Genomic DNA, 16,741 nt, shown 5'->3' with positions numbered 1-16,741 from the left:
CATTTGTACTAATATTTACATACTACATTGGCCAAGGCCACTGCTCAGGGCTGACATGTAAATATCAACAATGTGTAGCCAGTCACATTGCTGCTGCTGCTGATCCATGAATACACACTATTGATTTCTGCTTCTCCCCTTGAATAGATCATGCATGGCATGTGCAGAAAGACTGGCTGATTCTGAATGCTTGAAGGCTGAGGTCACTCTATGTATCACCAAAAAATGTACACTCTACGTATGACTATGTTACACACCGCACAAACGTTCACATACGTACAGAATAATATTTTATATTATATGTTCAATGCAGCACAACATTATGCTGCCCAAAGAAGCTATGCAAATGTGCCCGTAACCTTCTGTACTGCTGCGTATAAAACTCATGTGAATGAGCCTTTAATAGGTTTAGCTGACTTTCCCTAGTCATCTTCCAGGACGGCACACCTGAGATGACTAGCTCCACCTGATAGGAAACACAATCCACAAATGAAAGTGTTTAAATACCCCGCCCTTCCATATACTCCTCAGTTTTTGATTGTGTTTCCCTGGCAGTTAAACTTTTGTGTTTGGGTTTTTTTGGGGTTTTTTTTGTGAAGCTAAGGTTGGGGGCTGAAGGTCCCCCCTGGGGGGTAGTAGCCAAGCCACTCCAGGGGTCCCATTGGTGCGGAGCTTCCCGGGCACTAAGGAGGTGTCCCAGCATTCCAGGGACAAGCGCCTTCCTCCTACTTCCAAGGCAGCAGGGAGGCATGTCTGGTGAGGACCGGGCCGCGAGACGCTTCTCACAGGTATGCTGAGACCGGCCAGCTAGATCGCGTGTTGGGGCAGCCGTCGTGAGGTCTGTTGCTGGTTTCTCCAGTGAGAGCCCAGGGCTCAGAACTGGAAGTCCTGGCGCCTGGCAAAGCCAGCGCAGTCCTGAAGGGACCTGCAAGATAGAAGGCAAAGCAGTAGCTGCAGCCAGTGAGAAGATCACGGGTGGTGAGTGGGACACGGCTGATGGGGGTAGAGACCTTACCCACTTCCCTATAGGTGTGATTAGAAGGGAATATTCTAACCCGGTGGGGGGGGAAAGGAGTATTCTAACCTGGGCCCCTGTTTATCTCTCCTTAGAGCCGCGTGGAACTCCCTAGGAGAGTGCCCCAAAACACCTAAAGCTAAAGCCCTCACCTGCTCTAAGTGGTGTGGTTATTGTAACGATAAGGTCCCGCAAGACCACGCCAGACCATTTTTGTTATAAGTGTATCCACAAGTTGCTGGTAAGAAACCTCGGCGGTTATGAAGGATTTTTTGTCGGTGCAGACGTAAATGTTATCCACCTTACAATCCTCCAAGACAACCCTGACAGCTAGGGAGGCGGATGCCTGATCCTCTAGGGAAGAATCGTCTTACCAGGAGGGAGCTTGGATGGGGAAGCAGTGGGAGGGTTTAGGTCCCTCGTCCTCTCAGGTCACGGAGGAAGAAGACTTGAAGGAGGCAGAGGTTTCTGGCCAAAGCTCCTTGGAAGAAGCGGAAGATTTGGAAGGTGCTAGTGTGGCTAGTGCGGAATCTAGACCAGGTAGACAACTCTTTGCTGTGGAAGACATGGAAGGGCTCCCTAGGGCTATCTATGCCTCGGAAGACATTCCAGAACCACCAATGCAGGTCTCAGCCCAAGACAAGATGTATAGGGGGTTTGTGAGGCCGCAAGCTAGGGTGCTACCCATACACCAGACTCTCAAAGATATTGTCTTAAGAGAATGGAAGGAGCCGGAGAGAAAGCTCCCAAAATTGAAGACCTGGAAGAGGCGGTACCCCTTTGAGGACGAAGAGGAGGAGAAGTTCCTCAAAAGCCCTAAATTGGATGGAGCATTGTCACAAGTATCTAAAAAGTCTGACCTGTCCTTTGAGGATTCAGGTAACATCAGAGACCAGATGGACCGTAGGTCAGAGACATTGTTGCGTAGAGGCTGGGATGCCAGTGCCGCTACTATGACCCAGCCCTGGCATCCTCCTGCATCTCTAGAAATGCTGAAGCTTGGATGCACAGAGTAATTGACCATGTCTCGTGACGTACGAAGAAAAAAAAGGGGAAACCCAGTCAGAAGAGGTCTTTGATTCCCTGGAGGTGGTTGGTAAGGCAGTGGCAGAGGGCAATCAAACGGGGAAGGTGTTCAAACGTCAAGAGCCCGTCTCTGTGGTTTACCCTCTGAGGGTTCTTTTTTATTTGGCCCAGGGCTGGACCAGGTGTTATCTAGGTCCACTGGAAAAGGGAAGAAGTTCCCTACCAAGGCCAAAAATTATAAGAGGAAGAGGATTTTTCATGCCTCTCCTTAATCAGGGCCAACAAAGGTTTAGCAAAGACTCCCCTAAAAAATGGGCCAATAAAGGGGGAGAAAAATGAAGTTTCCTTTTTTCTGGCTCCAAACCCACCAGTAAGGACTCCAAATGACATAGACTTCAGGGTGGGCAGAAGGCTGTCCAGAATCATTCAGCAGTGGGGGAAGATTATGGAGAGCCCGTACATCCTGCAGTTGATAAGGGAGGGGTACCAGTTGGAATTCTCCTCTGTCCCCCCTTATACTTTTGTGCTGACTTATCCCCCCAGAGACGGGAAAAAGTTTGAGGGTCTCTTGGGAGGGATAAGGGATTTAGAGGAACAGGAGGTAATTGTCCCCGTGCCAGTGGACCAATTGTTTCAGGGATCTTATTCCCACGTGTTTGTGGTCCCAAAGCCTTTAGGGAAATTCCACTTGATCATAAACCTGAGAAGGTTGAATGGTTTCCTACTGTACAAGAAGTTCCGTATGGAAACTATCTACAGTGTAGGGAAGCATCTGCTCAAAGGAGTCTTTATGGCCACTGTGGATCTCAGGGACGCATACTTTCATGTTCCCATCTTCCCAGAGTGCAAAGCCTTCTTATGCTTTGCCATCTTCACGGAGCAGGGCGTCAGTCACTGGCAGTTCCCAGCTCTCCCTTTCAGACTAGCAGCCAGTCCGAGAATATTTACCAAGGTCTTTGACCAAGGTAGTAGCCTTTTTACACCTTCAGGAAATTTCCTTATTTCTTACCTAAACGATCTGATGATCCATGGAGTCTCATGGCACCAAGTCCTGAGAGACCTGGAAAAGGTGTTCTTAACCTTAAAATCTTTGGGGTGTATCATCAATAGGGAGAAGTCCTCGTTGACTCCAAACCAAGGTGTTCTTGGTTACTTAGTGGACTCCAGAGTCCAGAAACTATTTTTTCCCCAAGAGAAGACTAAAAAGGTAGCAAGGGTGGTCTCTGCTCTGATAGCGGTTTCAGATTGCTTCCGCAGGCATATCATGAGAGTGCTAGGTCTCATGACAGCCTGCATTCCGGCCATGGAGTGGGCACAACTACATTCCAGAGAGCTTCAATTCTTCCTTCTATCCTCCAGGAACAGGAAAGAGGAGTCGCTGGACAAGTGGGTTTCCCTCCCGGAGAGTATAAAGACCTCTCTAGGTGGTTCAGGCCCCAGAATTTGGGAGAAGGGAGACTGGGCGCAGTGGGACCCAGTTCGTGTAACCACAGACTCAAGCGAATAGGGCTGGGGGGCTCATCTAGAGGACCAACAAGCCAAAGGCCCGTGGGAGCCAAGCAAAAAGGGGACCTCCTCCAACTGCAGACTGCTGTTGGCAGAAAGTCAGGCCTTGAAGGCCTTTGCAGACAGGATTGAAGGAAAAGAAGTCCAAATTCTGTCAGACAATGTCAACAGTGGCACACCTGAATCATCAGGGGGCACCAGATCCCGGAATCTCCTGGACCTAGCTCAGGAGATTCTAGGATGGTCAGAGAGCAGAGTGCTTTCGGTGTCAGCGGTCCACATAAAGGGGTCGGTCAACACGAAATCAGACTTTCTCAACTGACCGTTAGCGCACTAGGGAGAGTGGGGACTCTTTCCTGAGGTCTTTTTTCAGATAAGTCAGGTCTTTGACTGCCCGGAGATAGACATTTTTGCCTGCGGGAGAAACAGGAAGGTGAAACTGTATTTCTCCTTGGCTCGGGAACAGGGATACGAAGGCCTGGATGCTTTAGCACAGGAATGGGATTTCCATATGCTTTTCTTCTGCCACTTATTCTGCGGGTACTCCAGAAACTGGCCCGATCAGGCTGCAGACTGACCTTGCTGGTCCCGTGGTGGCCAAGAAAAGCCTGGTTCGCCATCTTAAAGAGGTGGGCCGTGGCTCCGCCGTAGTCTCCCAATGAGGTGCGATCTTCTCTTACAGAAGCCAACTCAGCACCCCAATATGGAGTTTTTTCGGCTAATGGCTTGGCTCTCGAAAGGAAGATCCTTAGAAAAAGGGCGTGCACGGAGAGGAACCCTTCCTGGTGGTATTAGAGGACAGGGTAGTACTTAGACAGGACCCTCTTTATTTATCCCAAGTGGCCTCAAGGTTTCATAGGACACAGGAGATTGTCCTACTGTCTTTCTGGCAAAACCCTAGGAATGAAGGGGAAAAGATTTTTAATTTTTTAGATGTCAGGTGGTGTTTACTGACATTTGAATAGTTTAAGTGACGTCAGGAAGTCAAGTCTCCTAATTTTATTCAATGGTCCAAGGAAGGGACAGCAAGCATCTAAGCTATCAATAGCTAGATGGATCAGACAAGCCATCTCCTTAGCTTATGACCAATCAGGAGATTCAGTGCCCTATTACCTGAAGGCCAACTTGACTAGAGTGCTAGCGACCTCTTGGGCTGAGAGGGCTGGAGCATCGATTTGAGCAGATCTGCCGAGCAGCCACAGGACACATTCGTGAGACACTACAGAGTAGAGTTGTCACCTCAAGACCTGGCGTTCAGCAAGAAAGTATTACAGGCAGTAGTCCCGCCCTAAGGTAGGCCTGAGTTCCTTGCTTATCGTCTCTGGTGTGCTGTCCTGGAAGATGACTAGAGAAAATTACCAGTTGCACTTACCGGTATTTCTGGAAAATCTTCCAGGATGGCAGGCCTGCTTACCACCTGTGTCTGGTGTTGGTTATTTCAAGACAGATTGCCCAGGGTGTGGAAATACTCTTATATAACTAAGGAGTGGAGGGAAGGGCGGGGAATTTTACACTCTGTCAATTGTTGATTGTGTTTCCTGTCAGGTGGAGCTAGTTATCTCCTGGAAGATTTCTCAGAAATACTGTTACCAGTAAGTGTAATGCAGGCCATAGATGGGGAGAAAAAACCGCAGATTTTTCTTTTAAAAAACGAAAATTCGGTCGTTCAAGCGGCCGACGTTACCATCAATGGTAAAAAAAATCGGCCGATTTTCATCCCTTCTACAGCTGGCAAAAAGTGTCCCTGCAGAGAGCTCCGCTATTTCTGACAGTTCTCTGACAGTTCCTTCACATTTACAGCGGTTGAAACATTGTATCTATTTGTTTCCATTTAGGATACAGATGTTTTTATTCGGAAACAAATAGATACAATGTTTCAACCGCTGTAAATGTGACGGAACTGTCAGAAATAGCGGAGCTCTCTGCAGAGATACTTTTTGCTGGACTGGAATTCTTCTTATTTTCATCCTACTTCTTCTTCTTCATCCTCATCCTCTTCTTCTTCATCATCCTCATCCTCTTCTTCTTCTTCATCCTCATCTTCTTCTTCTTCATCCTCATCCTCTTCTTCTTCTTCTTCATCTTCTTCTTCATCCTCATCCTCTTCTTCTTCTTCTTCATCTTCTTCTTCATCCTCATCCTCTTCTTCTTCTTCTTCTTCTTCTTCCTCATCCTCATCCTCTTCTTCTTCCTCATCCTCTTCTTCATCCTCATCCTCTTCTTCTTTTTCCTCATCCTCTTCTTCTTCATCCTCATCCTCTTCTTCTTCTTCATCCTCATCCTCTTCTTCTTCCTCATCCTCATCCTCTTCTTCCTCTTCCTCTTCCTCTTCTTCTTCCTCTTCCTCTTCTTCTTCCTCTTCTTCTTCTTCTTCTTCTTCTTCTTCCTCTTCTTCTTCTTCATCCTCATCCTCTTCTTCTTCTTCATCCTCTTCCTCTTCTTCTTCTTCTTCTTCTTCTTCTTCTTCATCCTCATCTTCTTCATCCTCATCTTCTTCATCCTCATCATCTTCTTCATCCTCATCATCTTCTTCATCCTCATCATCTTCTTCATCCTCATCATCTTCTTCATCCTCATCCTCTTCTTCATCCTCATCCTCTTCTTCATCTTCTTCATCCTCTTTTTCATCCTCTTCTTCATCCTCTTCCTCTTCTTCTTTTTCTTCTTTTTGTCTTCCTCTTGCAGGTCACTGCTCATGCGCAGATTTTTTATTGGTAAAAAATCGGCCGATTGGCCCATTAATGCCGCGAAAATCGGCCGATCGGCCGATTTTTTTCCAACTTTACCAAAAAAAAAAAACGGCCAAAATCCCGAAAAACGGCCGACCAAATCGCCCACTAACGATCCGAAAATCGGCCGATTTTATTTTCGGCCGACAAATCGGCCGATTTTCGACCCATCTATGGCCTGCATTACTGGTACTCTTTATTCAAACCCTTTCACTTGCTGTATTCACATCTCATTTTTGTGTGCAATAACTGGCAAATCCTTAAAGGATAAGTTCACCTTTCTACAAAAATAAATCATAAATGCACATTTATTTATTATTTATGTATTTATTTTTTATATTTATTTTTTAGGAGCCTGTAAAGCATTGCACCCACAATCCGCAGATCACAAGTGCAATGTTGGGCTTATGCAGACTGTCAGTGTATCTGTCTGCTCATACATCGTACAGGCAGGCAGTTACACATTGACAGGAAGACTCCATGAACTAGCTGAAGTGCTCACTAGCACCTTGGTAGTTCATTGAGAACTACAAGCTGTCAGCCGCAAAGGCTGTCGGTACTTGTAGTTCGTTCATTCATTTATTCTGTGAATGGATAACCCAGATGTGTGGGCGAAGCACTGCACAGCCACTTTCTTTTCAAATTGTGACTGTGGATGCAGAGAGAATATCCATGTAACATGTTCCCAAAGGTGAACTTATCTTTTAAAGTAAAAGAAAAGCCTAATTCCATTTTTTTAAAAAAACATTTCCTCCTCCCTTTTCCTACTTATTCTGTATGAAAAAAAAAGGTGTGTGTACCTATTTTTCATCTGCTCTGGTCCATTCACGTGACGTTCGGTTCCTGTTCCCCTGCGTCAGTGAGCTGCTGCTGCACGGGAGAGAGCACAATCATAGCTGCTGGCATCCAAAACTGTTGCTGAATGTTCTTTTTTTTTTTTTTACATAGGGTATGCAGGATAGATAGGTAGGAGTTGGAAGAGAACATTTTTATGAACAGTTAGTATTAGGCTTTACTACCACTTTAAGGTTTGCATCTACAGCTGTCTTCTAAATAAAGAGTTTAAAAAAAAAAAAAAAATGTACTCTCTATCACCAGTCTGAAGGTGGACGAATTCCTCACAATCCTTGGAGATTATTATTATTATACAGTATTTATATAGTATTTATTATTCCAAGATGGCGTCCGGAGCGGCTGCATAACTGCCAGCTCCGGCGCCCCCACCGAATCCACTGCCATCCGGGCGGTAGAGGGGTCCGGTGCATCCCCCGGAGGTCCTCCCAACACCCAGAATGGGTGCTGGGTGCTCTGTCCCTTCGGCGGAGCCCCGGCGACTCGCGGCCTACCACGGCCCCTGAAGCCACGGCCTTTCCTGCCGGCCGCGGAGGGCCGCGATCCGTGGAGGACCGCGGCCGACCGAGACACCCCGCTCCCCAGACGCCGCGCCCTACAGCTCGTCCAGTCACCAAGCCACTGTACCCACCGACGCCGTGCCACAGCACCCACAGACGCTGGCCTACAGCACCCACAGACTGCAACTAGCCAACTGCTGACCCAGCCGCCCACCACTCGCACTCTCCTCCTTCAGATGGACACACATGAACTCCACCACGACGTGACAGACTCTCCGCATCATCACGCCCTGATATGAAACCTCTTACCTCCCCAATCTGACCAGCATTCTGCTCATCTTAACATGCCACCTGCACTCCTCCTCCTCGTATTCCTCTCCTCCATTCCCAAAATCGCCTCCCTCTACCCCCCTACTCCCCCAAAACAGCTCAACATTGCTCCTTCACTTCTTCCTTCTCCCCACTATGGCTCTCACCACCTCCTCCTAATACTCCACTCTCCCGCCGACCCACACGCCACCACTAACAGATCCAAACGCTCCTGCACATCCCGTTCCCATGCCACCTTCCTCACCCTTCTCCTAACCGCCGGTGACATCTCCCCGAACCCTGACCCCCCCACTCCCCCTCTAGGCACCCTCCTGCTCCCGCCGCCACAATCCCCTCAACCTCATACCCGTCCCCCTCCTCCCCGCATCCACCCCTCCTCTCTCGGTTGCACTCCTGAACGCCCGTTCGGTTTGCAACAAGCTCGCCGCGATCCGTGACCTCTTTGTCTCCCACTCCCTCAACCTCCTAGCGGTCACCGAAACCTGGATCCAAGCCACTGACTCCACCTCCCCTGCAGCACTCGCCTATGGAGGCCTCGTCTGGACCCACTCACCCAGACCGAGTGGTCGCAGAGGCAGTGGGGTCGGCATGCTCCTGTCTCCGCTGAGCACCTTCCAGGTCCTCCCTAACCCCCCCCCCCCCTATCCTTCTCCTCCTTCGAGGCCCACTGGATCCGGCTCTTCTCTCCCACCCCCCTGAGGATTGCAGTAATCTATTGGCCTTCTGGATCCGTATCCCTCTTCCTGGACGACTTTGCCGCCTGGCTTCCCTTCTTCCTCTCCTCTGAGCTACCGACCATCATCCTCGGGGATTGCAATATCCCCATCAACTTTAACAACCCGGCTACTTCCCAACTCCTCCTCCTAACGTCCTCTTTCGCGCTCACACAGTGCACACAGTCCTCTACCCACACCGATGAGAACACCCTGGACCTCATTTTCTCCCACCCCTGCACCCTCCACAACTTCACTAACACACCCTTCCCCCTCTCTGACCGCCACCTCCTCACGTTTTCCATCTCCCCCTCCCCTAACTCCCCCCCCCCCAAAGCGTCAAACCATCACCAGCCGTAACCTCCGCAACCTGAACCCGGCCCATCTCCACTCGGCAGCTGACCGTCTGTACGACAGTATCCTTCCACTGACATGCCCTGACCTGGCCACTACTGCGTACAACGACTCACTGTCAGCTGCCCTAGACTCCCTGGCACCCCTAACCACACGTAACATCAGACCCCGACTGCGTCAACCCTGGCAGAACGAACATACAAAATTACTCAAACGACGCAGTCGCGCGCTGGAGCGATTATGGCGCAAAACCAGATCCCCTCGAGTGTTCTCCCTCTACAAATCCGCCTTCCTCAACTACACCACCTCCCTCCACGCCACCAAGCAAGCATATTTCGTAACCCTCATCTACACCCTCTCCACCTGTCCTCGCCGGCTCTTCTCCACTTTCAAATCCCTGCTCTCTCCCCCCCACCTCCGCTCAGTACCTCACTCACCGCCCACGAGATTGCCAACCATTTCCAAAACAAGACTGACGCAAGCCGTAAGGACATTGTCAATTCGCAATCTACCTCTCCACCTAGCCTCCCTCCCTCCATCACCCCCTCAACTCTCCCCTCCTCTGACCTCGCAACTGCACTACCCCCCACCATACCTAACGCCTCGCACACTATAACCTCCCCAACACTCCGCTCCTTCAGCCCTGCTACCACTGAGGAGGTCACTAAGGTCTTCACTGTAGCCCGCCTCACCACTTGCCCCCTGGACCCTATTCCCTCACAACTCCTCCAGTCACCCCCCTCCTCCATCATTCTCTCCCTCACCCACATCTTCAATCTCTCCCTCTCTACTGGCGCATTCCCCTCCCCCCTAAAGCACGCACACATCACCCCCATACTCAAAGAACCCTCCCTTGACCTCACTGACCTAAACAACCTTAGACCCATCTCCCTGCTGCCACTCGCTTCCAAGCTCCTTGAGCGCTTAGCCTACAATCGCCTAAGCGCCCACCTCACTGATAACAACCTCCTTGATCCACTACAGTCTGGCTTCCGTCCCCTACACTCCACCAAAACCGCCCTACTTAAAATCACTAACGACCTGCTAACCGCCAAAGCTAATGGCCACTACTCAGTCCTCCTGCTCCCCGACCTCTCCGCAGCCTTCGACACCGTCGATCACCCCCTCCTCCTTACTAAACTGCACTCCTTTGGCATCAGGGACGCTGCTCTCTCCTGGCTCTCCTACCTATCCCAACGCTCCTTCAGCGTTACCTATAACGCTGCCACCTACCCCTCTCTGTTGGAGTCCCCCAAGGCTCTGTCCTCGGACCCCTCCTCTTCTCCATCTACACCTCCTCCCTTGTATACTGATACACTCCCACGGCTTCAACTATCAGCTCTATGCCGACGACACACAAATTTACCTCTCACCCACTCTCTCTCCGCCCGCATCGCCCACCTCCTGAACGACATATCAGACTGGATGTCGCTCCATTTCCTCAAGTTAAAACTGTCCAAAACCGAGCTCCTAGTTTTCCCCCTAGCCCGTGCCCCCATCCTCTCCATCACGACTAGCAACGCCACCATCAATCCCACCCCACACGCCAAAGTCCTGGGTGGCACCCTGGAATCAAACCTTTCCTTCCAACCTCATGTCCAATCACTATCAAAGTCATGCAGGCTCCACCTCTGCAACATCTCCAAGATACGTACGTTCCTCACCCCAGACACTACTAAACAACTCGTACACTCCCTCATCATCTCACGTCTGGACTACTGCAACTCAATTCTCACTGGCCTACCCAAACAAACGCTATCCCCACTCCAGTCTATCCTGAACTCAGCGGCTACACTCATCCACCTCACCAACCGCTCCACATCTGCCACCCTCCTCTTCCAATCTCTTCACTGGCTCCCGATTGCCCAGCGCATCAAATTCAAATTACTAACTCTGACATACAAAGCCATTCACAACACTGCCCCTAACTACCTCACTGACCTGATACCCAAATAGCACCCTACCCGTGCCCTTCGCTCCTCACAAGACTTCCTACTCTCTAGCTCCCTGGTCTCCTCCTCCCACGCCCGACTGCAGGACTTCTCCAGGACTTCCCCCATCCTCTGGAACTCCCTACCCCAATCCATCAGACTGTCACCTACCCTCCTCACCTTCAGGCGCACCCTGGAAACCCATCTCTTCAGGAAAGCCTACCCCACCCTCACCTAACAACCGATCTCCTCGTACCACTCCAGCTACTTTCTCCTGTACCACTATCCCCTCCCTCCTAGATTGTAAGCTTGAAAGAGCAGGGCCCTTGAACCCCTCGTGTATTGTACTGTATTGTCTCATGTTCTGTCCCCCTCGCTAATGTACAGCGCTGAGCAAACCCATTGGTGCTATATAAACACTGTATAATAATAATAATATAGCGCCAAAGGGTTTGCTCAGCGCTGTACATTAAAGTGGGGGGACAGAACATGAGACAATACAGTAACAATACAATACACGAGGGGTTCGAGGGCCCTGCTCTTTCGAGCATATTATGATCCTTTTAAATAATAAAGTTTTTTTATGCATCTGGTTTGCTCCCAGTTTTTATATACCATTAGATTGACTAATAATTATTAGTCAACTTTACATTTGATCTTGAAGAGTATAAATAATTTCAGAGGGTGGATATTGATAGTACTGATTGAATTATGTATGAGTTGCCTTGTTGGTAACATCTGTGCGGTGTCAGAAGTAACCTGTGTTTATTGAAACGGATATCCCTGGCCTGCCTACTGTCCTACATCGGTGAGCTGTAGAATATGTAAGGATTATTGGGAGATCCTGTCAAGGTTTCCATAGATGTAATTCTCAACCACCGAGACCTATGCAATTAGCGCACACAAAGCAATGAATTAAATGTTCATGATTACCTACACCATAAACTTCTATTCCATCCACTGCTACAATTGCCCTCATGGGTAATGATTTTTTTTTTTTTTTATTCAGTGGGTTGGCACAATCAGAGATATGTGAGAAGGAGCTATAATGCATAAAAGATGTATGCAAATCTGTCTGCCTGGGTGTACATAGAGAATTACAAACTATTTATAGGAATACAAGCTTAGCCTCACTTCCCTAAAGCATAACAGAGGCAGTATTTTCTGAGCCGTGCTTTATTTTTTAAATTAAATTTTCACTAAGGGCATTACCCAATTGCTCAGATAATTTACAGCATGCACATTACGTTGTCGTTTTCAATTGTTTGATTGTTAACCACTTCAAGTCCGGACACTTTCACCCCCTTCCTGCCCAGGCCAATTTTCAGCTTTCAGTGCTGTCACACTTTGAATGACAATTGCGCAGTCATGCAACACTGTACCTATATGATTTTTTAGCATTTTTTTGAGACAGATAAAACTTATTTTTTGGTGGTATTTATTCACCACTGGGATTTTAATTTTTTTGCTATATAATTGAAAAAGTCCAAACATTTTGAAAAAAAGTGTTTTTCTTATAACATTTTGCAAATAATCTTTCTTCATAAATCTTAGCCAAAATGTATTCATCTATCTTTTTAGAAAAATAATCCAAATTAGTTTATAACCAAAACGTTTTGTTGACATTTTTATTTTATTTTTTTATATTATTTGTTTGTTTGTTTTTCCTTTAACCACTTCACGTCCGGCCCAAGTATATAAACGGCAGGAACGGTGGCAGTGCAGGGTCGGGTGGCTGTTTATAAAGGCCTCCCTGCACCCTGCTTGAGCGAGCAGCACCGCGATTCGGTGCCCGCTGTGTCCTCCGGACACAGTGGAACACCGATCATTGGACGGGACCTCTGTGCGAGGTCCCGATCATGTGATCACTGATTGGCCAATCAGTGATCACATGCAGAGTAGTAAGCAAGATGTCACTTCTGACATCATTGCTTACTACTTGTGAAATCTGTGAATGATCACTGAGGTCACATGGTACAAGACTATTCACAACAGCCTTGTACCGTGTGACAAGCTGTGACCAATCACAGCTCACACAATAGTTCTCAGTGGCTGCAAGAATGCAGCTAGAGAGAAGGAGAAATGATTGCTTTTACAGCCTTTATGGGTGTAAAAGCAATCAGTGTAAAAAAAAAAAACCTTCATCACCCCCCACAAGTAGTACAGTGTCACAATGGGGACACTGTACTGCTAGGGTGACAGTATGTAAAAAAAAAAAAAAACATAATATAAAAAAAAATGTTTAGAAATTATAATTTTTGGTTATAAACTAATTGGGTTATTTTTTTTTTTTTTACTAAAAAGATAACAGAATAAATTTTGGCCAAGATTTCTGATGAAATACTATTTATTTGCAAAATTTTATAAGAAAAACACTTTTTTTCAAAATTTTTGGACTTTCATTTACATAGCAAAAAAAAAATTAAAATCCTAGCGGTGAATAAATACCACCAAAATAAAGCTTTATCTGTTTTAAAAAATGCTAAAAAATTCATATGGGTACAGTGTTGCATGACCAAGCAATCGTCATTCAAAGTGTGATAGCGCTGAAAGCTGAAAATTGGCCTGGACAGGAAGGGGGTGAAAGTGTCCGGACTGGAAGTGGTTAACATACTGTCACCCTAGCAGTACAGTGTCACCATAATGACACTGTACTACTTGTGGGAGGTGATGATTTTTTTTACACTGATTGCATTTACACCCATAAAGGCTGTAAAAGCAATCATTTCTCCTTCTCTCTGGCTGCATTCTTGCAGCCATTGAGAAATACTGTGTGAGTTGTGATTGGTCACAGCTTGTCACATGGTACAAGGCTGTTGTGAATAACCTTGTACCATGTGACCTCTGTGATCATTCACAGATTTTACTAGTAGTAAGAAATGATGTCAGAAGTGACATCTTGCTTACTACTATTCATGTGATTACCGATTGGCCAACACAGAGGTCCCGTACAGCAATCGGTGTTCCACTGTGTCCTCCGTATCGCGGTGCCGCGCACTCCCAGGGAGCACGGGGAGGATGTTTATAAACGGCCACCCGCTCCTGCAATGCTCCCATCCGGCCATTTATATACATGGGCCAGACGGGAAGTTGTTAAAGCCATAATAAATACATTTCACATGCATCAAAACAAAAGGCTTTTAAAGTCTTACAGTTCACTGTCTTTGGGAAGCAGTCACAGGATGAGTAGGAAAGCATGTTACAGAGTGGGAGCCTTGCTCTGCTGTGGAAGCAGTGGCCTCAATGCCGAGGTCCATCATGCCCTTGTCTGAGTAAGACCTATAACTCTGCAATCAGCAAAGCTCACTCTCCTTGCCTATTTAAGAACTATTGCACTAACTCAACAGGGATGCGTCAGTTCACTTCAGTGGCCTGCCCTACACGCAACAAACTTGGCAGCTTAGATATGTGAGCTTTGCGTCATTTGCCGCATGATCCATGCACTTTTCACATGGAAAACTGTGCGCCTTGCTTGCCCATTGTTAATGGCAGCCCAGGCATGATGCATGTTTCGTGAAATCCAGAAAAATCATCCAATTTTGCACGTGTTCTCGCACTTCATGTGTGTGAATGCAGCCTAAAGTCTCATTCTTTGGCCGTAAAACGCATTTACAACCGTTTTTATTTACAGATCTGAATACAGCTGCATTGTTTTCAGTACTGCGTATCCGGAACACAAAATCCAAACATTTGCATCTGAGCACATGCGTATACATGTATGTCATTGCAAAAAAGGAACAGGACAAATTTTGCACATTAACCTCCCTGGTGGTATTCCCGAGTGTAGCTCGGGGTAAAGTTTTAGCACCAAAAGCGGTAACCCCGAGCTACACTCAGGCTTACCATGCGGCGTTGCATAGGGATTCCCTACAGCGCTTACCTTGTCCTTCGCTCCTGCGATGCGTCCCCTGCAGCGTCCCCGGCCATCTCCTCCGGCCGATGCCGGCATCTGGCTTCCGTGGTCCGGTCCCTGTGACGTCGGGACGTACGGGCGCCGGAACCGGCAGCAAATTTGAAAATTTAAAAAAAATTTAATTTTTTTTAAAATGATTATTTCATAGCAAAACATTCCTGTATCAAAGCATTTCACATACATTTTGGCCCTACTGCTTTGTCCTGTGCTCTGCCTGCATTTTGACTGTTCTTTCTGCCTGGAAACTTCCAAAAAGCGTCCCTTTAGGTCAAAATTGGTTTTAGACCGGTTAGAGAACAGCGATAGTAAATCAGAACCACTTGCAGAATTGAGTGATAATGATTTGTGGGGGAAATTCGTCATCAGACACTGAAAACGATTTTGCGACTTTGCTCAGTGATGTGCAAACTTGGCGCTATTTCAAATTTCAGTGTTTTTGGTTTGATTATATTATTGAATTAAATTTATTATTATTATATTATTATTTTTTATGAGTATTTATTAAATTATAATTTATGATTTCGTGTTTCAAGTTTTATCATATCCGGGATGTTTACTAGACTCTTGTTCAGACAAATTTCAGTGAGTTATTCCTAAATTACAGGCCTACAATAAAAAAATACATATTTCCATGCAAAAAAATGGTACCGCTTTCAGCACCAAAAATGTGAAATAATCATACCGCCAGGGAGGTTAAAAAACAAATCTATTTACTGAACGCTATGCAAGAACTTTTGTTCCTTGCCTAATGATCAGTAAAGTTTTTATGGATGTGTACTGGCCATGGGAATGAGACCTAACACATCATAATGTGCTGTGGGACACAGTTAACTTTGTATTTAGCTGCAATACATTTTAACAACAAATTGCAGCATGTGTTAACATTGCAAACCATGGTACAAGCACTATGTGCTACGCATTATACGCTGTATGGTGTAAAAAAAGACCTTTAAAAAAAAAAAAGAAAAAAGCGTTCAATAACTGTGATATGTGTCTCATTTTAACACACATCCCAAAAATAGGAGGATTATTCCTCATTTTTGGGACAGTGGGTGGAGCCAAGTAAATTATTGCTTTGCGCCCCATTGGCCAGATGCGCATCCAGAACAAATAATGCCTAATATTATAAAGCTTTTTATTCCAAACTGTAATGGCTCTATAATATTAGGCTATATTTGTACTATAATCCAGGAGTTGTTAATCAGGTCAAAGGGGCAGAAAGCATTTGCATGACTCCACCCACTATCCTGAAATGAGGAATAATCCTATTTTTGGGATATGTGATGGAATGAGACATGTGACTTTCTTCTTTTCTAGGATGACTTTACTGCGCTGCACACTGATTTGGCTGGAGGGCTATTTAATTGCTTTAGTCCTCTGGTCCTGTATGGTCATAATGTAAAAAAAAAAAAAAAAGTAAAACATCTGCAAATCTTTTTCAGTGAGGGTTATCCAGTGTTATTCTATTATCCAAGACCTTCCCTTTTTCTTATGTGTTTTTTTTTCTTTCTTTTTTTTTTTTTTTTTTCATTTCTACAGCAATAATCTCAGCTTTAAAGAATCTTCAGGAAAAGCTCCGCCAGCTGGAACTGGATCGGCAGAAGGCCGAGGAGAACATAAAGCGGCTGGCAAAGGAGTCTTTGGATTATAGGGAGCAGCTGGATGAGCAAAGACAGTCTAAGGACAACATGGTGGATGATGTGTCTAGAAAGAATAAAGGTAGAGTACAGGTTCTTCTGCCATGGACACATAACAATCAGTCAGTTCCCAGTTATGCTCTTCTATTTTAGCTTACAGTGAAAACACATCAGATCTCAATGGGGAAAAATCTCATGATGGATATCTATACTGATATGGACTTGTTAATGTGTT

At 46.5% G+C, this 16,741-nt stretch overlaps 1 protein-coding gene and 1 pseudogene across 3 annotated transcripts in view; both read left to right on the top strand.

Moving 5' to 3' along the window:
* CEP57 (centrosomal protein 57) overlaps positions 1–16,741 on the top strand; it is a 65,478-nt gene that overhangs the window by 19,419 nt on the left and 29,318 nt on the right. For all 3 annotated transcript variants that reach the window (XM_089687929.1, XM_089687927.1, XM_089687928.1), the window contains exon 3: positions 16,409–16,588. In XM_089687929.1, coding sequence (XP_089544055.1) covers positions 16,409–16,588 — 180 coding nt within the window. The remainder of the gene's footprint in view (positions 1–16,408; positions 16,589–16,741) is intronic.
* LOC149454015 (uncharacterized) lies at positions 1,405–2,313 on the top strand (annotated as a pseudogene).

This window comes from Staurois parvus, unplaced genomic scaffold (assembly GCF_062004578.1).
Source record: "Staurois parvus isolate SC_StPar_1 unplaced genomic scaffold, SC_StPar_1.0 ptg000440l, whole genome shotgun sequence".
NCBI classification, from domain to species: domain Eukaryota; kingdom Metazoa; phylum Chordata; class Amphibia; order Anura; family Ranidae; genus Staurois; species Staurois parvus.
This window is presented reverse-complemented; position numbering and strand designations above follow the sequence as displayed.